This window comes from Melospiza georgiana, chromosome 2 (assembly GCF_028018845.1).
Source record: "Melospiza georgiana isolate bMelGeo1 chromosome 2, bMelGeo1.pri, whole genome shotgun sequence".
NCBI classification, from domain to species: domain Eukaryota; kingdom Metazoa; phylum Chordata; class Aves; order Passeriformes; family Passerellidae; genus Melospiza; species Melospiza georgiana.
Window position 1 is genome coordinate 15,945,867 of NC_080431.1, and position 27,185 is coordinate 15,973,051.

The 27,185-nt window shown below is 37.3% G+C and overlaps 1 protein-coding gene across 4 annotated transcripts in view; it reads left to right on the forward strand.

Moving 5' to 3' along the window:
• The window catches only part of MYO16 (myosin XVI), a 363,429-nt gene that overhangs the window by 274,634 nt on the left and 61,610 nt on the right, over positions 1–27,185 (forward strand). For all 4 annotated transcript variants that reach the window (XM_058044965.1, XM_058044966.1, XM_058044964.1 and 1 more), the window contains exons 26-28: positions 391–471; positions 721–926; positions 17,948–18,050. In XM_058044965.1, coding sequence (XP_057900948.1) covers positions 391–471; positions 721–926; positions 17,948–18,050 — 390 coding nt within the window. The remainder of the gene's footprint in view (positions 1–390; positions 472–720; positions 927–17,947; positions 18,051–27,185) is intronic.

Consider the following 27,185-nt stretch of genomic DNA (forward strand, 5'->3'; position numbering starts at 1 on the left):
TACTGACTTAAACACCTGCCAAAGGCATAAGGCACCTTCTTACAGACTTACAGAATTAGGCTGCTTCTAGACTCTATGGGATACTAAGTGCACAAGTCCTACTTCTGCCACAGACTTCTGAAACATATTGATTTGTGCAGTTATTTGTAAAAGGTGTATTATCATTATCATGTATGTAGCTGCTTTTGAAATCAAAACTTACCAATCATGGCTCAGCAAATTCCTGAGGATATTTATCCACTTCCCATTTCTTTCTGAAACTCAGTCCTTGTCTATGGCACAGCGTTTGTACAAATTTTTGCCTTCATTAGTCAACTGCAACAATGACAATAAAGGTCTACTGCCCATCTTGAGATAAAACTGTTGAGTGTGTGCTTTTCTCTTCCACAGCTGTTGAAAAAGAAAGGAACATCCTCATTTCTCCAGAGACTGGAACGAGGGGGCCCAACCACTGTGGCAGTACAGCTCAGGGTCAGTGAACGTCTTATGGGCAGAATTTGCAAAAGAATCTCCAGGTGTTTTAAAAGCAGGATTACCCTCTGCAGGTTGCAACAGAAGAAAGAAAAATCTTATGTTTGAAGGATCAACTTGCATGACCTGGTCAACCCTTTTGAGAAAATAATGTTAAAAAGTTAGGAAGAGCATATGTATTGAACAATTGTCTTAGCTGCATAAGAAGGATTGATAATTGCTGTTTTGTTGGTTTGTTTTTTTCTCCAGAAATCACTTGCAGATATTATTGGGAAGCTGCAGAATTGCACACCACATTGCGTTCATTGTATAAAGCCTAATAACTCCAAGTTGCCAGATAACTTTGATCATTTTTATGTGTCTGCTCAGCTGCAGTATATTGGTGTCCTAGACATGATCAAAATTATCCGACATGGGTATCCAGTACGTCTCTCTTTCGCAGACTTCTTGTCAAGGTAAATTCTTTCAAGTTTCACAAAACCTTCTTTCTTACCTACACTACAAAGCCTTCTGTCATGTTCTGGTAGGGCTTGCCATGTTGTTTTGCTTATGTATCTTTCAGACTTTTTTCAGAGAAAATCTTGTCTGACTGCAAGGGGTATAGGCCTGTTACTTTTTAATTGAACAAATAATGAACTTTGGAAATATATTTATAAATTGATAAATTTATAAAATTTATATTGATATGTAGAAATATATTTATAAATATCATCCAAAAAGTTAAGTTTTAAAAGTATGACCTCAGAAAGGAGGCCTTTTTTTACAATTTATGTTATTTGTATGATTTAAGATATATGAAATATTGTATATTGTGTGCAGATAATTAAAAAGGAGAAGGAGAATAGTCTAATTTTTCAGCTTTCTAGGTGTAGATGTCATGGGTTCAATTTTTGTATTTCATAGGCTATGATTTGTTTATGCCTGGTCATGAGGTACTAATGCTCATAACCACAACTCCATTTTTGTTATAGTTAGAAATCAGTGACATATAGAATTAATGCGAAAAGACAAAAAGGTCTGCTTCTGTTAGAAGGCAAACTTTTGTTCCCCATTCCCAGTTCAGTATTGGGGTTTTGGGTCACTTAATTCTTAAAAGATTCAGGAAAGAAAGAGGATTGTCTTGCCCAAGAACTGTTTGTTTAGCAGCCTCATGCACTCAAGACAAGTTCCAATCCCCTCCCCAATATCAACCAGTCATGATCTGCCCTTTATTATTTTACTTCTGAAAAACAGCATTAGCTGCTTACACATAAGTTTGAGTTGTCTTGGAAAAAGTTGTGGATATTAAATTACTGCTTGGGCAGCAAGTTTTTTTCTCTGATAATACTCAAACAGTGAGGAATATAGGAGTTTATAATTCTATCTCTTTCACAAATAAACCATCTGTGCCCTACTACAATCCTCAAATGTGAATCAAGCTGGGCAGGCTGGTTGAGGAGAAGATGTACATAATGGGAGATTTGGGAAAGCTTTCATGTTCTGAGTTTGTATGGGCAATCTCTGCTGTATGGTTTTTTTCAGCCAATAGACTACAGGTAAGAAAGAAATTATGCTTTCAGAGATTATGAGTTACCTTTTCAAAATGTTTCCTAAAAATCTTCATTTGTGCTACATCTCTATATTGCCTTGGTAACTGAACAGGATGTTTTAAGAAACCAGATAATTAGTTTTGGTGATTTTTTTGTTAACTGTATTGGTTTTGTTGGCTGTTCAGCCATACTCTGGTCTTGTCATACTATTCATTGATTGGAATGAGAAATGATTTTGTCATACTTCCATATAGGCTTGCACACCTGAACCTGATGGAGTTTTTCACCTTTCAAATTCTCATTTCCTTCGCTGTCAAACTCAAACTGGTATTTCTAGTATTCTAAAGAGAATTTGTGGCCCTAATCCCAACCTGAATTCCCAAAAGATAGGAAATTCTATCCTCCCTCACTATCCCTGCATTTACTTTTTGGATCTTCTTTATCATATAGGTAATGGGGTCAGAATTTAAAATAGCTGTTATTTAAAAATTAAAACACTTTTTTTCTCCATTCTTACAAGAAGAAAGTATGTTTGAAGTAGGAGACTTTGTGGCAAAGGAATGGAATGTTGGAAAACCTATTTTCTATCACCAATCAGACAGTAGCAGTTCCTTCTTAATTGGATGAATTTGAATAAATTTCTACTGCTATCTAATTACGGATTAATAGACTTGTATTTAACCTATTTATGAGTTCCATTTGAACTCCTACAATGGCTTAAGAGAGAGGTAGATAAAGAAATGTCATATTCTGCAAGACTGTATCTTCCTGGGCTACCAAGCTTAATCATTTTTTCTGTTGCTGTCTTTTTGGATTTACTGGTTCTGCTTCTGTCTTATCAAAGTAAAAGTTGCCAGCTGTGAGGTGCACCCCTCAATCATCAAAGTTTGCTGATCAGAAGAGAAATCTTCTCATTTAAGTGGAGAATATTCTCATTTAATAAGTGGAATTTCTCATTTTTAAATGGAAGCTGTGACACTTCTTCTCAATGAATATATAATAAAATGAGAATTCATAACATCAGATGCTATTAAATCCTGTTAAAGTAGGATAAGGAAGAAATCATATACATGATTTCAGCAGATTTATCAACTTCAGATGCAGTGTTTCTGCTGAATTTACCTGCAGTGTTGGCTCAATTTCTAAAGCTCTGTGAGCAGAGAGACAGGGATCAGTTTTTACTTCAACTTAAAAACAAAAAACCTTGAGTAACACACATTTTACACTCCTGGAAAAGTTTGCCCATCCATATATTTTGCTTATTATCTTCAGAATGGTTCTCAGTGGACTATTGTTCTAAATTCTAGCTTTGCTTTTTAAGTCAAAGCAGTGGCACAAACAAATTTTAAAAGGGTTTAATGTTTCCAATTTGCAGTATAAATTGTACACATAGGTAAAGTATCCTCAAATATATTTTTTCTTGAAAGAAAGAAAATAGTAAAATAGCCATGGAATTAGCAACTGTCTGCACATTGCTGTATCTTTCCAGTGTTTTGATATCTTATTTAAAATTATTTCTGATTTAAAATAATTCTCATTTAAAATATATCTAATTTAGAATAAGATATACAAAAAGCCTGTTAGTAGAAACAGTAATTTATTTTGGTTTTTGTAGTTGGTGCCATGGAACAGAAAAAGTATCAAGTGTCTGCATTGTTTCCAGTGCAGAACAATAGGGCTCAGAAACTCTGGGGCACAGACAGAGCCTCGTTATACAAGGTTAATATCTAGAATCTAATCTCTTTGCATCAATTAATAAAATAGATCCTGGCTGATTTTTGTGTCATTCACCACACGTGGTGCTCAAGGAGGACATGCAAAAGCCATTTAGAATATAAATTTTTAAAGTAACTATAGTGATCAAAGACCCATGAGGTGACCTCAGCAAAATACAAGAATACAGCTGTTCAGGGATGTTCAGGTAAAAATGAGGTACTAAGAGGCTTTTTTTCACTCTCTCTGAAAAATATTATTTTGGCAGCATCCTCCTCTGCAAACACTCCATGTTCTCTAAATTGAAATAGAAATTAAAATAATTCCTTCCTACTTTAATGTTGCTCACTGAGTTTCTAAACTATACAAAACTTTTTTCTCTGTCTGTATTTCAGTTTCCTTGCCCAAGGAAGAATTTATGCACTAGTAACTCAGAAACTGAGGTTCACATGGCCCTGGTTTCTTGTATCTGGGACATGTGGAGACTGCAAGGTCCAGTTTCTCAGGTCCTTAAATGAGGCATCTGTGTTATTATACAGGTCCTTAAATGAGCCTTCCCTGCCAGTTTACAGGAAACACTCAGAGCTGTTGAAGCTCAGGATAACCTCTGTGGATTATTGGAACTGATAAGAAATTTGAGCTTTTCACTTAACAAATAAGAACAGCAGGATTTCTTTGGCAAAAATCCTGTTGTTCAGAAAGCCCAAATTCTAGTGTCCTGTTCCTTGCATTCATTTCTGCACTTTTTGAGTGTTTCTTGGAATTTCATTACTGTGTCTCAGGTTTCTAGATGGTCTTTCCTGGGTTTAATTCTATCAATTTATCCTTGTGTTTTCCATCATGGAGGTCCCATCCTACCTTCTGTTGCTGCTCAAGAAAGCGCAGAGAAAATTTCATAATCTGAAAGAGAACATGAAGGGTGTATGTAGAGACATTCCTTACAGTATGGTGGCAAGAAGAGATAAGTCACTAGATGTTATGATTTACTATTTCTAATAATCTTTTAAAATTTCTTAAATTACACCAATCTAATCTTTAGTTTTACTTAGGCTAATGCAGCTATGAAGCTTTATAAGTAGTTATTTATCCTGTTAAACAGTGCCAGATGCTGTATTGGAGGTACAATATCATGGCTCCTTCTCTCTCATCCTCCTCCTCCTTGTCCTCTTTTCCCTTCCCCCTTCTTCCCCCTCTTCTCTTTTTCTCCTTCTTCTTCCTCTTTTTGTAATCTAACCTTGCTCTCCCATATGAGTAAGGTAAAAATATCAAAATCTGTAAGTTTATAATAAAAAGGAAATAAAGAGTTAACATTCTGATGATTTTTTTGTTTTAAAGTAACTTCAAAAGATGGCAAAACATCCATTTTAATAGGCGATATTAGGAAGAAAAAATATGAAACACAATGATAGTGGATTCTTATGGTAATCATAGCAGTGAGGGTGAAACAAGTATGTTCAAAGATTGTTCTAATTACAGGTTTTCCTCTGATTTTGGTATGAAGTTGTTAATTTTTTCTTCAAGCTGCACTAAACTGCAGATCCTGAATTCTGTACTTCTAGTCAGGGCAGCATTCATTGATAATTAAATGCTCCAATATTGGTTTTTACATCAAAACTTTAGTGCTTCAGAGTACTAAATTATTATTAACTCTTTCAAATAACTGACTTTGCTAAGAGATCATTCTGAAGAGGTATCATGTTTTCTCAGGAAAGTTTATGTTAATGCTGATATCATTGCTTTGTCAAGTACTGTCTGTCCTTTTCCTATAAATCCCTTTTTAATAGCTGTTGTAATATTTTCACCAAATTTATGCTATTAGCTGATGACGTGTTGCACAGATGTGTTGTTTATGTTTGTAAAATCATATGCATGAGTCATCGTTGTATATCTATACTCCCTTCGTCCAGAAGCATTTTGTTGACTTTTTTTCTCTTTCTTTCCCCCTCTCCCTTTTTCTTCCTCTTGAAAGCAGGGAAGCTATAATATTTCATAATATATAACTTTTGAATTTAAAAAGTCAGCAGAACATTTCAGAGTCCCATGAGTAAGTTAGGGCATTGGTGAGAATGATGTACAAAGCAGATTGCAAAGTGCTGGGCCATCATCACACTGGCCCTTTCAGCTTTATTGTCTGCTATGCAGCATCAGTAATCTCATAGAGCACTACATTGATATGTGCCATGATACCTTAAATCTTTGCAAGGAGAGCAAGAGGCAATCTGGCTGCTGCTACAAAAGCAGTATTTCATTAAAGTAGATGTAATGATGTCAATTTATATCAAATGGCAGTCTTGCCACTGTGGAGTTTGTTCCTTCAGACCTAGATCTAGAAGTGATATTACTGATTGAGGGTAATCATTTTTATTTGTCTGTCTTTCAGAATGCAAGCAAAGGTGAGTAAATGAAGTATTTTAAAGTCATGAGTTTTGAGGGTACTTTAAACACAAATTCATAAACCTGGTAATGACCAGCTTCCCATGAGGAGTGAAGGTCATCCTTGAAATTTAAAACTGTGATTTATGTGTCTGTGATTAAGTGTCTGTGTCCTTGGCAATTTTGGTAATTACTATAGAATCATAGAATGGTTTGGATTGGAAGGGATCTTAAAGATCGTGTTGCTCCAAATGCCCTGCCATGGACACCTTCCACGATGCAAGGTTGCTCAGAGCCACATCTAACCTGGCCTTGGACACTTCCAGGCATAAGGCATCCACAGCTTCTCTGAGCAGCCTGTTCCAGTGCCTTTCCAATGCCACAGCAAAGAATTTCATCCTAATATCTAATTTAAACCTGTCTTATTTCAGTTTAAAGCCATTCACCCTTGTGCTATAATTTCCTGGCCTTTTCAAAAGTCCCCCTCTGGATTTCCTGTAGGCCACCTTTAGGTACTGGGAGGCCACAGTAAGATCACTCCAGAGCCTTTTCCTCTCCAGGGTGAGCAGACCCAGCTCCCTCAGCCTGTTTCCACAGAAGAGGTGCTCCAGCTCTCTGAATATCTTCCTGGCTCTCCTCAGGACTTGTTCCAATAGGTCAACGTCTGGCTTGTTCTGAGGACCCCAGAGCTGGACACAGCACCCCAGAAGGGGAATCACAAGGGCAGAGTAGAGGGGAAGGATCACTTCCCTTGACCTGCTGGTCAGACTTTTTTTGATGCAACCCAGGATACTGTTGGCTTTCTGGACTACAAATGCACATTGCCAGCCTCTCATCCGCCATCACCCAAATAAAGCACTTGGATAAAGAAGTGTCATTGGTTAACCCCAGCTGGCAGCTCAACCCCTCGTGGCTACTAGCTCATTCCTTCCTCAGTAGGGTGGAGGAGACAATTAGGAGAGAAGTCAGAAAACTCCTTTGTTGAAATAAATACAATTGAATAGAGAAACCAATAAATTAAAAATAAGGAACTCATTTTCTACTTCGCATTGGCAGACAGGAAAGTATTTATTCATTAGTACTGGTGACTTGGGAAGACAAACACCATCACTCTGAAAGTCCCTTCTACCTTTTTCTGCCCTCAGCTTTTATTTGTTCTTTTCCTTTCACCAACCTTTTGGATAGGGAAACCCAGTTTAGGATAATTTACAGCATGCAGAGTTACTATAAATTACTAATTCCTCATTAAACCTTACTGGTAGGGATTGATTATACTGTAGGAGATGACCAGAACCCAGAATGCTCTGGCAGTCTCCCTGACAAGCCTAGAATTGGAGTAAATCACCCTGGGGAATTTCTGAGGTGTAACTAGATATTTGGGACTGTCTTAAGGGCTTCAGACCATTTCAAATCTACTTGTACAATGTGATAGTGTAGTGAGAGTTACAAGCTACTCATATTATGGAAAAACAAAATAGCTCTTTCCACACAGTCTGACTGTTGATGGAATCTTCTGTTTTACCCCTTTGGAGTTGTTTCTTTGTGTCCATTTAGCTTGTTTGCCCCATTATGCCCATTAGATCCTTTTAGATATTTTAAAAACAAGAAATGCACAAGGTAACTTCATATGCCAGTGGTGACTTGCCTAATTAACTACGACTTAATTTGTAGGGTGTAAAGAAAAGTGATCACTTTTGGGATGGGATTCAACTGATTACTCTTAGGCTTATCCATTTTTGCAGCTATTTTCCAGAATCAGTGTAACTCCATTCTATGTCGAGGGAATGAATTAATGCTTTGTAACAGGCTCTAAAAAAATCAGAGAACAACATTTTGGAGACAAGACAGATGCAGTTTTTGAAGCGATACCGTGGCATCATCAGTTCTCTTGCCCACAGAATTCATCTTGTAAATACAAAGTATCAGTGCTTACATTGCATGTCACAGAGTTTGGACTGTGAGGATGGTGAAGCTGCTGGTGTTTCTGGGGCTTAGTGAGAGTGCACAAATGACTGACTATAAGAGAATAGAATTTCTCTTTTGACTGGAGTTTTCAGTGGAAGGGTAGACACCTGACTTTATTTAGAAGGCATCTAGCTATATTTTGAAGGCAAAAATAAATATCAGCATTGTTTGCTCGGGCATCTTCAGAAGCTTACAAAGCAACCCTCATTTGCTGAAGCAATTACAAATGTGTAAATGTGTGTAAACAATTGAAGTCAGTTGAATTATTCATATCTGTCATACACTTAACATTTCTACAAGATTGACAAGAAAAGAGGTCCCTTGAGCAGGAGGATGTAATTAGGTCATTAAATAGCCAGATACGGGGAAATACAGATGACATGGCCAGTTAAGTCTGATGGCTCCTAACTTTCAAATGTTTGATGTGCAATCTGAATAACCTTCAGCATTATGTATATTACATTTACTATAGAATGCATAAAATTGAATGAAGTTTTTGCAGAGTCTGTTGTTTTGTGCAATAGAGAATATCCCAGGTTTTGGGCTGTTTCAGTGAGAATATCATTGTATTGTTCTCCCTCCACTATTAGGTGCATACAACTACATTAATTTCTTTAGGCAATCATAGATCTATTGGTCACACACAAGTATAATTCTGACTGAACTGTTTCAGCAGTTCTTGTGGGTTTTTTTATTTTAACTTCAATATCTGTGAAGTTTTAAAATGTTTATTTAATTTCTAGATTAAAGTGCCACCCTTGGTACCTCTGCTTTCCACTAGCTCTTGACATTTCTAATCCATCAGATTTAACAAAATGTTTATTAGATCACTAAATAACCCTTACAATCCTTATAAAAATCTATGCCTGTTTTACATCTGTGAATTTTAAAGCTTGTGCTATTTTTAAACATGGAGAAATGCTGTCACAAGGTGCTGAAATACCTACCACATCACTAGATTTTCTCTAAAAGCATGGATTATAAAAATAAATAGAATTATATTTTTACACAAATAAGTGTAATGAAAGTTCTTAACCCATATCTCACAAACTGAGTTCAATGTGATAGTGTATAACAGGCATATAACAGGCAGCTAATAACTTTATTTCAGAACCTTAAGGTTCCAACAAAAATCTTTATTGAGTGCTTCATAATTTTCTGGCATCACATAATGACAAAGATAATGGACATAGATTTTTGTGTGGTTGTAAGAAATTCAGTTAAATGTCTGCCATAGAAATAAACCTTTTAAAATATTATCAACCACTAATATTCTCACTAATCTTTATACATTGAAACTCTTCTAAAGAAATGCTTATTAGAATTACTGACCTCTTAAATTAATACAGCATATATTTAAAGTAAATATTTTAAAGAAGTGTGTAACACATTAGTTTATATGCAGGAACTTTGAATTATCAGATTAAGGTGCAAATTGTCACATAGATAAATTTTACAGTACAGTTTTAAATAATTCTGTGTTATTTATTGCTTAATTAAATATGTCTGTGTGGTTTCACTGTTTAGAAAAATATTAGTTGATCTTGAGTGCTGCTTCTTTATGGTCATAGGACTTGTGTAGGTCATAGGACTCGTATAGATGCAGTCCAGCTGCCTCACACTCAAAAACAACTGTGACCCTCCTGCTGTTTCTCCTTTCCATGGCTATGCAGCTGTTAAATTCTTTCCACTCAACTCAGATATTCAGGGCACCCTTTTTCTCCTGATCTGTGTCTTTATATTCTTTACAACCATTTAATCTTCAGGAGCAGAACCTGGAATGACACTTCCTAAAGCTAGATTTCCTAGTCAGGCTGAATAGTAATAGGCAATTTATCCTGGTGATATCTGAGAGCAAACACAAAATCCTATGCAAGCATGCACATAAAATCCTTTCATGCATCTCAATCACTGGCTCTTACTTTGCTTTCTTGTTTAGACCAATGTGGTGTTAATTTACCATCATCTGTTTCAGCAGAGTTGCTCCAGCTGTATTGCACTCTTAATGAGAGGAGAATCTGGTCCACTCTTGGCACATGACCTTAGTATATCTTGAAAAATGATGCTTTTGTGTGGTTTGTCTAACCATTATGCAATCCAGAGCCAGGAGAATCCCTGTTACCCAGACTGATAGTACTCACAGGGTTCAGGGGCACAAGGGAAGCTCCCACAGAAGAGAGCAGAAGCAGAGATGATCTCACAGAGAAGCTATTTTCCTGTATGGTTTAAAAAGGTCCAAAAATCCTTCCCCATAATCCCAATAAATGTTGTCTAAGCTACTAGTGAGTGTTGTGGGAAGGGTTTTATATGTTCCTATTCCTCTTTGGCTGAGTACTGGTTACACAGGAGAAAAATAAACACCAAAAGAAATGAAGAAATAAAGCATTATCTAGGTGGAACAGCAAATCTAATCCTATTTCTCTTTAATATCACAATTTATGTTTGAGTCTGGTTTTACTTTCTGCTTCTGCAACATAAATCTTTCTCAGTATATTTCCCAATGAGCTGGGCAGTGCCTTCTTGGCAAACAGTGAAGTGGCAATGTCACCAGGAAACCAAGCAGGAAAGTTGTACAAGCCCACTTCAGTGTTTCAATTGAAATTTTGATTTTGATGCCCTATTATGGTATGGCTGTGTCTGCAGAGAAAGAAGAGGAGCTTCAGTGGATGCCAGTCACACATCTTTGTGTTCAACAGAATCAAATTAGCAGGTTAACAAAGACATTTAAATGTATTACATAGGCCATATATTCTGTGTACAGTGAAGCATTTTGTGGCCCCTGTGCATGTTGGTGGGATGCCCAAGCATGGAGAAGTGGTTAGCTGTGGGAAAGACCTACCTAGCAAGAGCTAAAGGTAAACATTTGCTGAAGCAGAGTCAGATGAATATGTTTGTAGATATAATAGAGCTGTTTGTTTGCTCAGTGCTAGCATGTTTCTGAGACAATGTGTGATTTTTGACAATTTTTAAAGTAAATATGTTTTACATTGCTTTGTCAAGATGAAATGGGAATGTCAGCTTTAAGTAAGATGGTGCAAAAGTATTGTAAATCTTTAGTAAATCTTTAGTAGATGTTGCGAATTCATATGTTGTATTTGCATAGTTGAATCCACTAATCCCAAGAGCTGAACTATAATTTATATTCTACTCACTATTCTGCTGCCACATTGTCTGAGATGAGGAAGCCTCTGCTTAATTACAGGAAGTATATGAATAAATAATCCAGGACTAAGACACACATATCTTCATTACTTCTTTTCTTCAGAAACTGAAATCCAGATGTCTAGAAAAGATTAAGGGTTTCAAAGCCTAATGCAGAAAACCCCATAAAACTCAGGAAAAATTAATTCTTCCAATTAATTTCTTTATCATCTGTCATAAGGTAGTATATTTATCTGAGAAATTTGTCTTAATTTTTATTCAGTTTAAATTAAAACATCCCAAATGGTCACTTCTGCAAAGGTGTTTTGATTCAGTGGATTTCATAGCCATGACCCTCCCTTAAAAGTCTGTACTGAGCTCTACATTGGCCCAGTGGCTGACTCACATTTAAGCCACTCTAAAATTTTGTTTTGAGGATTTTCTGAGTATTCTTCCAGTTTTATTTCTTAGTCCTAAATTTTGCTCTTTTATCTCAGTTACGTGTCATTTATTGTCACTCTTGAGTATATTTTCCTTTTTCCACAGACACATTGAAGCATGCTGCATATTTCCCTATTACTCCTTGTATAGGAAGTGAGGTTTTAATTGTTGAAGTAAAAAAATCAGTATATTTTATCAGAAAAAAATCTAGAGGCATATATAGAAACCAGATAAATGAATGATAACTGGTCGGTTTGTTATAAGATCACTTTTAGCATTATTTATTTTCCAAAATTGCTGTACTTTTATTTTTTTCACCTAATTCTTATTGGTCTGCATATATAGTCATTTAAGACTGTTTCTTGATATCAATTAAGATATTAAAAAAACTATTGCAGGCAGGTACTTTGACGTTTTGGTTCATTGCCATATATATTACTAATTGTTTCAGGTACTTTGCACTTCATGCTCACATTTATAATATTCTGAATTATTTCTGTAAGTCTCTGTGAAGCAGCCTTGGTGCAAAATTTTTCATTTAAAGTGAACCTTATAATCTTATACTGAATTTTTGAAGTTCTACAAAAGAAGTCCCAAATGCAGTTTGTCTGATGTAATCTGTTATTTCTACAAGCATTATTTTCTTCTTCACATCCAAAGATTTATTCTCAAAAAAATTTGTATATGTGCCTTGGTTCTTAATATTTATGCTCTATAATAAGATATTTATGTCATATATATTGTACACAGATTGACAGAATTTCCTTTTTTTTCCTTGGAAATTACAATAATCTATTTCCTCTTTTCTAATTATCTGGAATTTCCCATGTTCCTCATATTTCAAAAATAATTAGGTTATTCCTTCAAGACAAAAAGAATATAACAGAGGGAAAAGGAATGCATGAATGAATTAATATTTATTCTTTACATAAAGGTAACATTAATAAAAAATCCATCCTACTCACTGATTTTATAAGTTTTCTACTGAAAATTTTTCAGGCAATCCCTCTTCAGTAGATAGGCTCTCTGGATGTGTCAGCTTTCACTTGATGGACTTTTCAAATAAAACCTTACCTAACCCACCTTTCCCATCCTCCCCAAATCCAAACAAACAAAACTAAAAATCCTGAGTTATAAGCACACAGTGACAAGTTTGGCAAACAAAGTCCATTTCTTTCACATATTTCAGATGTCAAAAATTAATGATTGTCAAAGAGAAAATGAATATAGAAAGGGGAAAAGAGACAATTTACTGAGACAGCACAACCTGAACCATTATGATGGCAATTTTTTCACTTCTTGTAGAAATATAGGACGTAATTTAATTTTGATTGCTGCCTTTTATTCACTATCTTTTGAATAGATCTTTTTAAGTCATACCAGTTTACCTTGGCAAACAGAGTACATTGTAGTAAGCAAAAAAAAGAGAAAATAAGGCTACAACATAATGAATTATACTGACAAGTGTGTCACTTATTTTTCCTTACATAAATTGTGTTTGGATATTTAGAACTTAAAAGTACATAACTTATCACTCTTTTAAAGCAGTTACATGCCAGCCATATGTGATTTTTATTTTTTAAGCAGCAAGACAAAGATATGGAAAGAAGGATCTTCCTTCAGAAAAGATAGGACTTGTGGAATTACAAACTATCCTCTTAGTGAGAACACTGAATTGCAGTCAGTAGCTACCTCTAACTTTATTATTTTTGGTGTTTCTTTCTTAATTAGGCAAGAGAGAGACCTGAGAATAAGAGCAGCAAAACGACCAACCAACAAAAGTAGTTCTGTGGCTCCAGTTCAAAGACATCTTTTTTCAAGCTATTGATTTGGAGCTGCTTGTTTTTCTGCCCTTTGTACTTGCCGTGTGTTTTTGCTTTAGTGTCTTCTGTCACGTTGTGCTATTGAAATTGAGTCATGTTTATTCCAATGCTTAAAGATTTGCTGTGCATACAGAACTGGGAGTACAGCCCTGCAGCCCATTTGTGCACACTCTGTGTAAATCAAAGAGCGTGCTGAGCCTTAGAATATTGCTGTGGGTTACTGTGCCACAACCTGAGCTGCAGAATATTCTGTCTTGGGGAAAAACAGCCTGCTGGATCTTGTCAGCTGTGCACTTAGGGAGGTGAGGGAGAAAATGATTAGATAACATCCTTATCTGTGAAGACCCACGAGAATCGAGTTTTCCCTATTCACAAGCTATTGGCAGCAGTTTCTACTCCAAACAAACAAAAAATTTCCCTGATAGAGCACATCTTTCAGAAGCAAAGGAAGAAAGGTCAGAGCACATTTCTGCAACACCAGAGAATCCTGGCCAGTCTGTACATGCTCACAGTGTGAGCCTGTCTAGCCAGAATGTCTTTCTTCTGTTTATGCTTCTGAAAATGACAAGTTAGGACAAGGAGGGTGCTAAAGGAAAAAGCTGGGGAAAATGGATCTTCTCTCACACTGATGTCATGTGGATGGTGCTGGGGAGACTCTCCTTCACCCTGATAGTGGTGTTCACTGTCTCAACTTGTAACTAGAAGAGGTTTTGAATTTCCTTCCTAATCAACAGTACATTAGTCTTGGCATAGCAGTGGAGTGGTGTTGATTCAAATTAGTCCTTTAGACCTCCCTGTTTTGTATTTTATTTTGGATCCCTTAGTGAATGAGTTGCTCTGGCTAGCCATAAAATAATGGGGGTTTTTTTTGCTTCCTGGCTATGAAGGAGATTCACTTTGTCTGATATTAGATGTCCAGGCTGGAGGCAAGAACATGCTTACACTCAGTGGAAAGACATGATGGTGCACAGTTCATATGAGCTATTGCAAACACCAATATTACAGTTAGGAATATGACACCAGAATACTCTATTCTACTGAATCTTAAGAAAGTCTAGGCAAGTGACTTGTCAATCCAAGTTTAGCTGAAGTGTATTTCACTTTTTTAGCAAGGTAGCACTGAGTATGCTTTCTGAATTCCTTAGGATCCTCTCCAAACATTCTGCATTATCTACTGGGGGCAAAATGTGTGACCTGTCAGGTGGGAAGAAGCCTGGTACTTAATTGGGTATGTTCATTCACTTCAGAGTAAACCAAGGCTGGAGTGCTAGGGGGAAATTTCTCTGTAAGGGAAAGTTTCAAAGACTCTCCAGTTTGCATTTCCCCAGAAGCAAGCCCCATTGTTGCAACTAATTCAAGTTTATTTATACAAACCTGCACCATAATTTCAGTATTCTTATTACTAATTTCTGTGATAGAATAAATTCTGAAAAAAAAGTTATTTTGTTCATCCTGAGCATGATTAAATTTAAGATGATATTAAATTGTTGTGTCTACATGGAAACATAAGGTCAATCCACAGTAAAAAGTATCTGATACCCAAAAAATATTTGGCATTTTGATAATAATGTCACACTTGTAAGTTTTTATTTCTTTCTTTATATTTTAGCTCATTGTCAGTTTAAAGAAAAAGGTTTTAGTTTAATTTTTTCACTCATTTAAAACTAAGTACAGAAGAAATTATGTAAGTTTATGGTTAAACCATCCCTTCTGTCCAGAACAAATCTTGGCTCCCACCAACAGGTGTAGTCCTCTTGTTCCATGCATTCAGGAACTTCCATTAATTCCCTGGCATTGAAATGTGTGTATGCACAACTGGACTGAGAACCAAATTGGGGCACCATTGTGGCTGAAAAATAGCTGCAAACTTTGTTGTTTTGTTCTTTTTATCTTTATACAAGATTAAAATGGTTAGTAACCGATGATTACACAGGAAATAAAGGTACTTTCTCATTTTGGGTGCTTAACCAGTAGATTTGGACCAGTGACAGGTCAAATAAGGAAGATCTCTCAGACCCTCTGTTAGTTACTCTGCAGGATGAGTAGCTCAGTCAGACAAGTAGGCATAAAGGTGAGCTTCCTCTCAGGCACCCAAATGAAAGCATACAGTCTGGACTTCTCCTCAGAGTCCATCTGTGGCCAGTGGAGAAAGGCACCTCCAGAGGGCAATGTCTTCTCATTTTTTCAAAAGCATCTGGAATGCATAGAACATGTCACCCTGTGGAAAATACCTGCCTTCCCAGACTGTTTTGAGAACAAGGTGACTAACTCAGGCTAGGAGCACAGCTTTTCAGTGTCTAACATAGGGAAAGTAGATCATCTTCCAAATGTCCTGCTGTGTTCACAGAGGAAGTTTATGGCAGACTTAAATTTCCATAGCTTCCTCTTTCTCTATTACCATAAGCCATCCTCCTTTTCTAAGATAGAGCTTGCTTTAACAGATAGAAGAGGACTGTGAACTGTGATTAGACTTCCAGGATAATGTGATGGAATTTCAGAGACTTTAAAAGCTGGATGAAAATGGTGGATCATTTTTGTCTGGCATTCTGTATAAAATAGATTGTAAGGAATATTTGGCTGTCCTTGAATTCTTTCATTTGCATGTCTTTAAATAAAACTTGAGCCAAATATAGAACTTCAACCTTTTAAATTTTAGTTTGTCTTTTTTTCAAGAGAGAAATATGTTTCTTTGGGTTTCTGCTGTAAGGGAGTTTCAGGCTGACCACTTTTGCAGATACTTCTTCATGCATTGTGAGTCAATGCTTAGTCATGAATCTTCGCTCCAGTCAGCAGTTGCTAAGCTTTCCAGCAGCTGTTTCTCTAACACCTCTGGTTTCCCATGACTTCTAAGAAAAAACTGTTGATACAAGTAGGGAAACAAGGTGACCCCAGCCTTAATAGAAACCTGTAAAATAAATGTCCTTGTGACCATACAGCTAGTGGAATATTGGGAAAGTGCTATCCCTAGTTTTCTAATGCTAACCCGGAGTGTGAGACTAAATAGAAGGAGCTGTGGTGAAGGTTTGGGCCCTTCTTACCATCATTCCTCCAAACGGTTCCTGGGCACAACTTGGGAGCTAGGACAGGCTGGTGACCTGTCAAACAAGGCAGCTTAGAAATGGTTACTCTCTGTTGGAAGGGGACAGAGCTTAATAGAACAGAACAGATTGCATAATATTAAATGCATAAATAAATCATCAGACTAGGGTTTTGCCAGATGGTTTCTATGCCAGGGAAGCAGTCCCTCTCACTTTGCATTTACTAACGTAGACTTAGCCATGGGGTCCTCAGCAGGACTGCTCCCTGACAAGGGAATATTTCCAGACTGCAGGAGCTGAGGAGCTCAAGGGTCTGTGCAGCTACAGGAAACGAGAAGTCTAGATGAAATTTGGTCCTATAGCAGTTTACCTGCAGATGTTACTCCAGACTTGCCACAGCTTTGGATACAATTGAGGGCCCTGGAGTCATTCCAGCACTGCAGCCTTGGCTACCATGTTGTGTGAAAGACAACAAATCAGCATAGTTTTGGCTTGAAGGAGAGATTTGGGTGAATCCAGCTGTTAAATAAATAAATAAATAAATAAATAAATAAAATGTCAGGAAATGTAATTAGCTTGCAAACTTCAAAACTTATCAATTTCACTGGGAGTTTAATCAAAAGTGACATGTCTGCAAAGTGTATATCCTTTCCAAAGCCTGGCTTTTTGTAATGAAAAAGCATTCTGACTCATTACATGCAGTCAGATCTAGACAAAGGAATACCTCCAGGAAAGTATAGTAATATTATGTGGCATTAAGATGTATAAAATTCCATTTCTTTAGCAATAAGTTACAATAAATTTAATAAGTCCATAATAAACTTTGAATTTTATACTTTATTGGACTTTGTATTACTTAAGTTTCCTCCCTAGATATTTTCATCTGGTACATCAAAGAGCCCTTTAATATCCAGCATTTTCTGTCTTTGAATGTACTCAGTGCTTCAATCAAGTCTCCTCTTGCACTTCTTTCCAGTAGTGAAAACTGATCCAGTTCTTGGAAGTCTCTTTGCTACAGGACTTTCTGTTCAAAATGAGAATTTATCTCAGATTGATGAAAATCATTTCTGTCAATGTCTCTTTCTGTGAATTATGCCTTAAGAAGCATAAGTTGTATGACACATACTGAAAACATATTTTCCTCCTTTCAATGACCCAGTTCAGTTGCAGTGGAAGCTTTTTATTCCTTTGGCATTGATTTTCAGTGAGGCATCCAAAGAACAGACAAGAAGCAAATTTGGGTTTTAGGCATCACTTGTTATTAACCAAGGTCATGTCTAACAATATACAAGATTTTGAGTGATTTGCCTTCTTGTTTTCTTCACCCTCATCAGAATCCCAAGCTTCCAGTTTGGATATCAAAGATTTGAGAGTCAAAGGAAAACCGACAATTTCTACAAAGTCATCAACCAGGCCAACATTAGAGTAACTCTACTTCTGCTGATTTTTCTAGGTATAAAGATTTGGCTGATACAGCAGCAGGAGACAAGAAGAAGTTGAGTGCCAAGGAGAGATGTCGTCTTGTTCTTCAGCAGTGTAAATTACAAGGCTGGCAGGTTTGTGATCTACAAAGCAATTAAAATATCATTCTTTAAACAAGCTAGCTGAGTCATTTCCATTGGTGGCAAGCCACCACATACTTTGCAGTGGTGTATTTTTTGCCATTTAATATATGCTTTGGTAAATTATCAAACTGATTTTCAGAGTTCTATGAGTAGCTGTGATCATTGTGTCAAAAAATCAGTGTATACTTGTGGGAAGAAAAAGATTCAATTAACCATGCACACTATGTAATTTTTTTTCAAGATTTTTGAAGGTATTTGATATGTATATTTTAGTGGTTGAATGGTTCCTGAATAACCTATTTTATTTCTTTAAAATCCTATGCTAAATGCTCTATCTACTATGATAACAGGGCAGACTGAAAACAGCTAATTAGGATTTCCCAGGTAGTCAGTGCATTTGTAGGTGCCAGCATGCTGATCCACAGATCCACAAGAGAACCTGAGGCTGCCATACATCAAGTAAATTTAAAAAAAAAAAAAAAAAAGTACCAAGCACTAAACAGGAAACTGTCAACTCCCTATCCTTTCTCCCTATTCTACTTACATTGTATAAGTCTCAACAGTATGAAGACTGCAAGGTGGATGTCTGCATTTGTCCAGAGTATTCAGTTATCTGCTTTGGATAGCTTTGTAATTGAGTAGGACTGATTTCTTTAATATGTGCATTTTAAAAAGAAAAATGTTTTTTCTTTGCATAGTATAGAATCTATTGAATAGAAATGAAGCTTTCGGAGGCTTCACATGCGGAGCATTCCTGCAGGCAGTGTGAGCTGCAGATTCTGGCCTTTTTCCAGCCTAGCAGGACTGAAATATGTTACACAGAGAGCATCCAGACCAATTTCATGGACAGCTGTGAAGTTAAGGGACTGGACAGTGGTGAGGGCACTCCTACAGGCCTCTTCTGTTTAAAGGATGAGGTTTTCTAATTAATGTATAACCTCTGAGTATTAAGATGCCCAGAAAAGTTTCTGCAAGCTGTTTATAAAGGCCAAGGACTAAGTCAGAATGTGTGCTATAGATATTTCTCAGTGGCCCAGATTCCTTAGTATCAACAGGAACAAAAATAGGCCCCCACTAGGCTGGAAGCATACATGCATGATCACCTGCACTCAGACATATAAGAAAATTTTTCTTTAATCCAAATACTGTTTAAAGCCTCAGTTTAGTCACCAAGCAAAGTACAAGGCACATATAGCTCCCCTCTCCCCCAACAGAAAAGACCAAAAGACTGGAAAAAATAACAATATTAAACTGGACTTGCTTTTCCTACCCAGGTTTTGTAAGTTTGGTCTGATATATGTTCTGCATCATTGCCACAAGCTTCCCTATTAAAAAAATCCCAATCATTAATAAGAAGAAACTGTACCTTCACTTGCAAGTACCTGGAAATGAGAGAATCGCTCATTTTGAGAACTTATGTGGGGTTACAAGCTTAACATTGGACAAAAGCTGTGCAACAGTAATTGCACCGTGTGCTCCAGTCAAGAAACACAGAGCAGGATGCCTATCAAATTTATTTCCCTGGAGAAGAACCGTTGTTACAGCACAGGAAAAAAGCAGCTGGTCATCAGTGAAAGCCTAGAGCTCAAGATTAATGATTCTGTAGTGATAGGCATTTGTTAACAGGACTGAAACCTAGGAGGACAAAAATTTTAAAAGGAAATCGCAAAACAGAAACTTTCCATCATGCAGAGGACTGAAGCTTGTGATCTCAAACAGATTTTAGAAGTTCTGAATCCAGAATTTCAGAATCTCATTAACTCCAGGAGAAGTCAGGTGTGCAAAACTACAGCAGTGCATAATGCATTATCCCTCAGACCAGAAAGGCACAAACTCTTCAGAGACACTGATAAGTTAAATGGAATAGGAGAGTTTGGGGGTGAGAGCGATACCATTGTCACTCAGTGACTAAGAAGTTCATGGCAACAGACTAAGCTGCAAGGAACGAGGTTTGAAAAAATGGGTGACCTTCTCCATACACCTTTTTCAAGGCACAGAGAGGTACAAAAACAAATGGAAAGGTGAAAAGTGTAGAAGAAAGTTTAAAAAGAAAATTCACTCCAAGTCAGATGTTTTAAATGTCCAGTGAATAACAGCTTGGTACCAACTTATTTTGTATAGGTGATACAAAATCACATACCCAACTATCAGCAGTAATGACTAATGTCTGTGTCACATAATCTCTCTCTCAATTATCTTTTTGATTCATTTGACTAATCATGAAAGTTGAACTTTAAATAACAATCTAAATGAAGAAGCTTACACAATCTGCATTTGTCATGAGTACTCTCCTCTATGCTTTTACAGTAGAGGACTCTGAAAAAAGGAAAATATTTAAAAGGTAGAAAGAGGGAGGAGGAAAGGAAAGGAAAATAGGAATTAGGAAGCAAGGATGATGTCAGGCAGCAAAGTCAGAAGAAAGGAGTCATCTGTAGTGCATTACTAAAAATCATCCAAAAAAGCAGGGGGTTACACATATATATTTATTCAGCCACTGTTGCCAGCAGTAACTACTTCAAATGAGTCACTGCTGGAACTGAAAATCTATTTGTTGCAGGAGTTCATGAATATATCAAAAATTGTCTTCCCCAAAATGTTACATGCACTTCCCTGAAGAGCTGTTGCAAATTCAAGTAAAAAAATGAACAAAAAAGATAACTAAAATACCCTCATCAAGTATGACGATATTTAGGAGAAAGCAACACAGATCAGAAATCAAACTCCACCTCATATGTCATCATCAGTAGATGAAGTTTCCAATAGGCTCAAAAGCAGAGGGGGAAAAATAAAGATCTGGACTTTTTATCTGAGTGAATCTGGATGATGCTTTAAGCTTTCTTCTGATAATGCACCTCACCATCCCATTTTGAGAAAGGTGATATTAACCTGGGGGATGGAAAAGTGTTCTAAATTAAAATCCCTGAAAATGAGTAAAGAACATGGTATCTTTGTATTTATTTCCTGCCTCACAATTTCTCTGTTCCCTCTTACACAAGCTGTGTTTGAAGAGCGTTTTATTAACACACAAAGCAAAAAAGCTCAGACCTTACTCACAGAACATGTTCTTTATTCTCTCATAAATACTGCAGTCTGCTTTCAAGTAGACAAAAAGTGCAGAAGATCCAATACTAGGGTCCAATTTTGGTTTATTTTCTACTGTTTAGCAGAGCATAAGAGCAAACACTATTAGTTGGCCCATGTCTTGTGCTTGCTTCACCAGCTTATGTGTTAGAAGCAAGTATTTATTATCATAGAATAATTAGGGCTGGAAAGGATCTCCAGGATCACTGAGTTCAACCTTTGAACACCACCACCATAGCACTAAGTGGCATGTGAAATTGTTCCTTGAACACTGCCAGGGATGGTGACCTCAACATCTCCCTAAGCAACCTGCTCCAATACTTCATCACCCCTACAGTGGAAAAATTCTTCCTAATATGTAATCTCCTCTAGCACAGCTTGAGGCCATTTCCTCTTGTCCTGTCACCAGTTGTCTGGGGGAGAGGCAGACCCTCACCTTGATGCAACCTCCTTTCATTATAGCTGTAGAGTGAGAAGGTCCTCCCTGAACCTCCTTTTTTCCAGGCTAAACAATGGAAACTCTCTCAGCTGCTCATTCAGATCCTTCACCAGCTCCACTGCCCCTCTCTGGGATGGGAATGCTCCAGAACATCAGTTTATCTGTTGGAGTCATGGTCCCAGAACTGGACACAGAATTCAAGGTGTGGCTTCACCAGTGCTGAGTAAGGGGGATGATCACTGGCCTTGCTGGCCACACTATTGCTCATACAGGCCAGGCTGCTATTGGCCTTCCTGGCCATCTGGGCACTGCTGACCCATGTTCAACCAGCTGTCAACCAGCATCCCCAGGCTCTTTTCTGCTGGGCTGCTTTCCAGCCATTCTGACCCAAGCCTGAAAGGCTGTCTGGGGTTGTGGTGGGCAAAGTGTGCCTGACAATTGGCTTTATTGAATGTTATACCATTGGTCTTGGTCTGTTGATCCAGCCTGTAGAAGGCTCTGCAGAGCGATCCAGCCTCGTAGTAGATCAACACTCCAACCCACCTTGATGTTGTCTGCAAACTTTCTGGGGGTAACTCAATCCAAACCATTGATAAAGATGTTAAACAGGACTGGTCTCAATACTGCGCCTTGGGGAACCTCACTAGTGACTGGCCAACAACTGGATATGGGACCAGCCACATTCACCACCACACTTTGCACCCAGCCATCCAGCCAGTTCTTAACCCAACAAAAAGTGCACCTGTCCAAGCCATGACCTGACAGCTTTTCCTGGAGAATGTTGTAGGAGACAGTATCAAAGGTTTTATTGAAGTCCAGGTAGACTAACAGCATTTCCCTCGTCCACTAGACAGGTCACCTGGTCATGAAAGGAGGTCAAGTTGGTCAGGCAGGACCTGCCTTTTCTAAATCCCTGCTGGCTGCTGATCCACTGATTGCCCTGTAAGTGCTGCATGGTGGCACTCAAGATGATCAGTTCCATAATCTTCCCTGGCACTGAGGTCAGGCTGACAGGCCTGTAGTTTCCCAAATCATCCTTCAGGCCCTTCTTGCAGATGGGCATCACACTGGCCAAGCTCCCATTGTCTGGACCTCTCTGTTTAGCCAGGACTGATGATAGATCATGGAGAACACCTTAGCAAACATTTCCACCAGCTTCTTCAGTACCCCCATATGGACCTCATCCAGTGCCCTCTGAGAATCTGAGTGGGACAACAGATCACTATTTTTTCTTGGGTTACAGGGAGTCTGTTCTGTTCCCTGTCTCTGTCTTCCAGCTCAGGAGGCTGGTTGCCTTGAAAACACCTAGTTTTTCTGCTGAAGACTGAGGCAAGGAAGGCATTAAATACCTTTTCCTCTTTGCATCCAAAAAAGGATGGAGATTTTCCTTGGGCCTGTTTTCCTTGCTAATGTATTTATAGAAACGATTTTTATTATCATTCCCAGTGTGGCCAGATTGAGTTCAAGCTGAGTTTTTGCTTTCTACATGACCTACTGACGTCCTTGTACTCTTCCTAAGTTACCTGGCCCTTCTTCCAAAGGTTGTAAACTCTCTTTTTTTCCCTGAGTTCCAGTGAAAGCTCCCTATTCAGCCAGGCTGGTCTTCCTGCTGACTTGTCTTTTGTCACGTAGGGACGGAAGTGTTGATAGCTTTATGAAATGTTGCTGTTCCTTGAGTAAACTGAGCTGGAGATAGCTAAACTAGGACAATAAAATAGTGGTTTCATTGAAGCTGACATACCATGCAGTTTCAGTCATACACCTAAGTACTGGAATTATGAAAGTGCAGAGCTACTAATGAAAGGCAATTTTTGCATCTTGACTCTGTGTGCAGTCTTGATAAGGTATTCTTTCAGCTTCAATATATACTTAATCACTACAAGCTTAGCTACTTGCTGTGACTTTTAAGCACATCTGATGTAAGAGAAAATTAAATTGCTAAATCAAAACAAACCATTTCTACTCCAGGCAAAGAGAAAGTAATAGACTTGTTTAGCCCCTGGAGAAGTCAGTGAGGTGATATTTAGTAACTTCAGAGTTAAATTGAGCAGAAGTACTGGCTGGTCCATGTAAAGCAGAAGAATCTCCTGTCCTCCAGAATATGTTAAGGTCTTTATACTAGGAAGTCCCCATTTTCAGTGCTGTATTCATTTATTGTAATACAGTGATGCATTAGCTGAGCAAAACCTGCCATCCCAATGGCATGACTTAATTTGCAAACATTATCATGCTTTGGGAAAAGTATGGGCACAAACAGTCCTTGGCTCTTTTAACTGACATAAGGAAACTTTCATTTGTTTGGATTATCATTCCTCACACTGTTAAGCTGCAAATATAAATTCAATAAAAAAGAGTTAGCTGTTAGCTCATAGCTTACTGAGCTTTCTCATCAAAACGTGTAGTTCTACATTTTGTTTATCTAAGATCAGTAGTCTGCAATTAACCCTTCTGAGTTACTTCAGATGGAGCTTGCTGAAATGCAAACTAGTGCCATACCAGAAGAAAAAGAAAACATCCATTTAATTTGCTTTTACTATAAAGTGCATCTGCTAAATACAAACACTGCAAAGGTCAGACTTCACTGAAATTGAATATTTTAGCCATTGACTGATAGAAATGCTTATCTGGTTAAAAGATGGCAATCCTTAAAAACTTCTAATAAAAGCTTTGTCTTTATCTTTCCAATATTTAGCCTGCTTCCTCTAACCCACAATGATTCCTTCTTATCAGGAGCTTTGAGATCACTAATTTGTCAAAGACTGAGTCTTAAGTTTCAAATGGGATGATCCAAAGACTCTCCAGGTATGAAATAAGCAGTACAGGAGAGTTGGTTGGAAGGTTTTAATGAAGCTCCAAATGAGGTAACTGCTTGAGATAGATGCTGTGGTGGTGCCAGTTCACACTTTCACAACTACAAATGTTGCTGAAGCTGTTTCAGGAGCCAGCAGTGTCTGTGGAGATATTATCTTTGCCAGTGAGGAGCTGTATTATCAAACTTGCAGTCAGGAGTGTTGAGACAGAGAATAAGTCCTCAATATAGAGAAATCCCAGAAGTCAATTTAGAGATTTTAAATTCTTCTAACACTTCTAGAACTGCAAAGGGAAAACAAGTCTGATCCACAGCTCTTACCAGTCAGAGAAAAAATCATATTTTATTGCTATTCTATGGGTGTTTCATTTATTGGATTTGATAGATCTGTCCTTAAGTACTGTTAAATTTCAATGTACCAGTATATAATATTAGCATACTGTGATCCTTTTTGGGAAAAAAATATATATTTATGATTAAATAGCAGAATGTAGAACATAAGTGGCATATGATTAAATCAGAGGAATGAGCAGAAGTGTATGAAATCATACATATGTAAATTTCATGCTTAGTTTTAAATTATTTTTTAAACAAAATTGTTTATTTTGGCTTAAAATTAAAGTGGTCATGCTACACAAATTGCTTTCTACCTGATACGCTGAAGTACTGGAGTACTTTGCAACCAATCTAATATATAAGGAATTCTTAACTTTTTTATTTCCCTCAAGTAAGAAAACTTTAGGCTTCATAAATTCTACAACAGTTCATTCATTTGTTATTTAGTAATTTTAACTCAAGTCAATTTCCTGTTTGTTTTGAATATCTTACTTTGAAAGTCAATTTTCTTTTAGGCAATTAAAAACCAAAATTCTGGGAGTGGGGGGTGGAGGGGGGAGGGTGTGGGGTCATACTAACAGAAATTATTAGAACCTAAGCATCTATTTTTCCCTCATACTTTGGATTATTAAAGTGATATTGTCCCATTATATTTTTGTTTCATCTTATCACTCCATTATATACTGGAAATAATTTGCTGGTTGCAGAAACCACCAGTGAGTGACTTTCTACCTCACCAATATTACCAAAAGACTGGCCTGGGCCAGACACTGCCCCCAAATTTACTCAGTGACTTTGTGCCACACAGGTCAAACTCATGATTCCCTTTAGCCAGAGAATAGGACAGATGGTTGATTTTGAGCTCAAAATGCTCACAAGCTCTCACTCTTTTAAGACAAAGCATGGTTTTGTTGTTTTTAGTTCCTATTTCTATGAAAAAAAATTTTAGTTCATATTTCTATGAAAAATTATTTTTCTTCCTGTGGAATATATTCCTCCCTCTGTTTATCTATCTTTCAGGTCTTTCTTAGGATCACTAGTCTTGCTAACTCAATTTTCTTTATGCTATCTTTTTAATCTCAGATCTGGATTCCATGTCTTCCTCTTCCTCTCTCCCCTTGCACTTCTCCTTTTTGACACTTTTCTAGATACTTTGCTTCATATCTGGTCCCACTCTTCCTGCCTTATTTGTCTGTGATTCGTTTTCCGGTCTCCTGCCTTAGGGTTTGCTCTCTGTGCCACTGCTCTCCCTGTCACCTGTGTCCTGTATTTCTCATTCATGCCAAGAGACCCTTTCACATCGTTTATTCTGAGTTGTGAATGAGTGGTTTGGCTCAGGTTAGCAGTGAGATCATAGAGCAGGCCTGGGGAGGGAGTGTGGAGGAGGATGTACCACCACATTTTGGTGCTGTGTCTGTTTCTAAAATTCTGAAAACTGGAATAATAAGTCTGGTAAATACCAAGATCCCATGGGGTAAAACTGGTGTAGGGTTTCCCCTACTGAGTGTTTCTTACATGTATCTTACATTTCCTAATCACTTCTTTCCTGTTCTCTGAGGCAGTTCTTCATGTTGCCTCACAGGTATGAAGAGCTGTGAGGTTTGTACAGTTTAGGGAAAAGGAGAGACCATTATTCTGCCCTTTCCCAGAGACCTGAGTGACCTGAGTTTTTCTCCCTCAACTCCAGCTCCTGACTATAATGTATATAAATGCCTGATGTCACTTGCTTGAATACCAGATTACTCACATACTTTATATTAAGGTCACAAATAAAGTATGCTAAAATGTAGGTTTATTCAGTATGTACCACAGTGCATTGTTACTAGTTTATGAAGAAGGGCTATTAAAATGTACAAAGCAAAGCAGAGAGAGTAAACTTTTAAAAATAAAATCTCAGTCCTTAAAAATCAGTGCCCTGTGTTTGTCATAATAATATCTTTGTAGACATGCACACTGCAAGAAGACACATTTTACAATAGTATTAAGGCTTTTTTCTAAATTTCATTAATGCTCTGTGAAAATGTGTGTCATTGTGTAAAATATCATTAGACTATAGTTCTCTGTCTTTTGTAGGTAGCTATTTTCAAAGTACTGCCAGAAACACACAGCACTCCCACAAATTGCCTTTTTTAAACTAAAGAACAGCTTTACAGATTCCCTTGACACCTATTAAGTATGAGCTAATACTGCCTCCATGCCACCTACACACGATCTCAGCATCCATTCCATAGTTTTGAATGTCTGCACTTCTACATCCTACACCTTTTCTACAAAATTAAAAAATAAGAAATTAAAAAATATTTTAAAAATAAATAAAAATAAGAAGAAAGATAAAGAACAGCTCCCTCCAAAAAAAAAAAAAAAAAAAAACCCAGCTGGCCCATAGCAGCAATTGAAGCTTTGGTAGCCATCAACAACAATTTTACGTAGTCTTTAAAAAATGTATCATTTTGAAAAACAA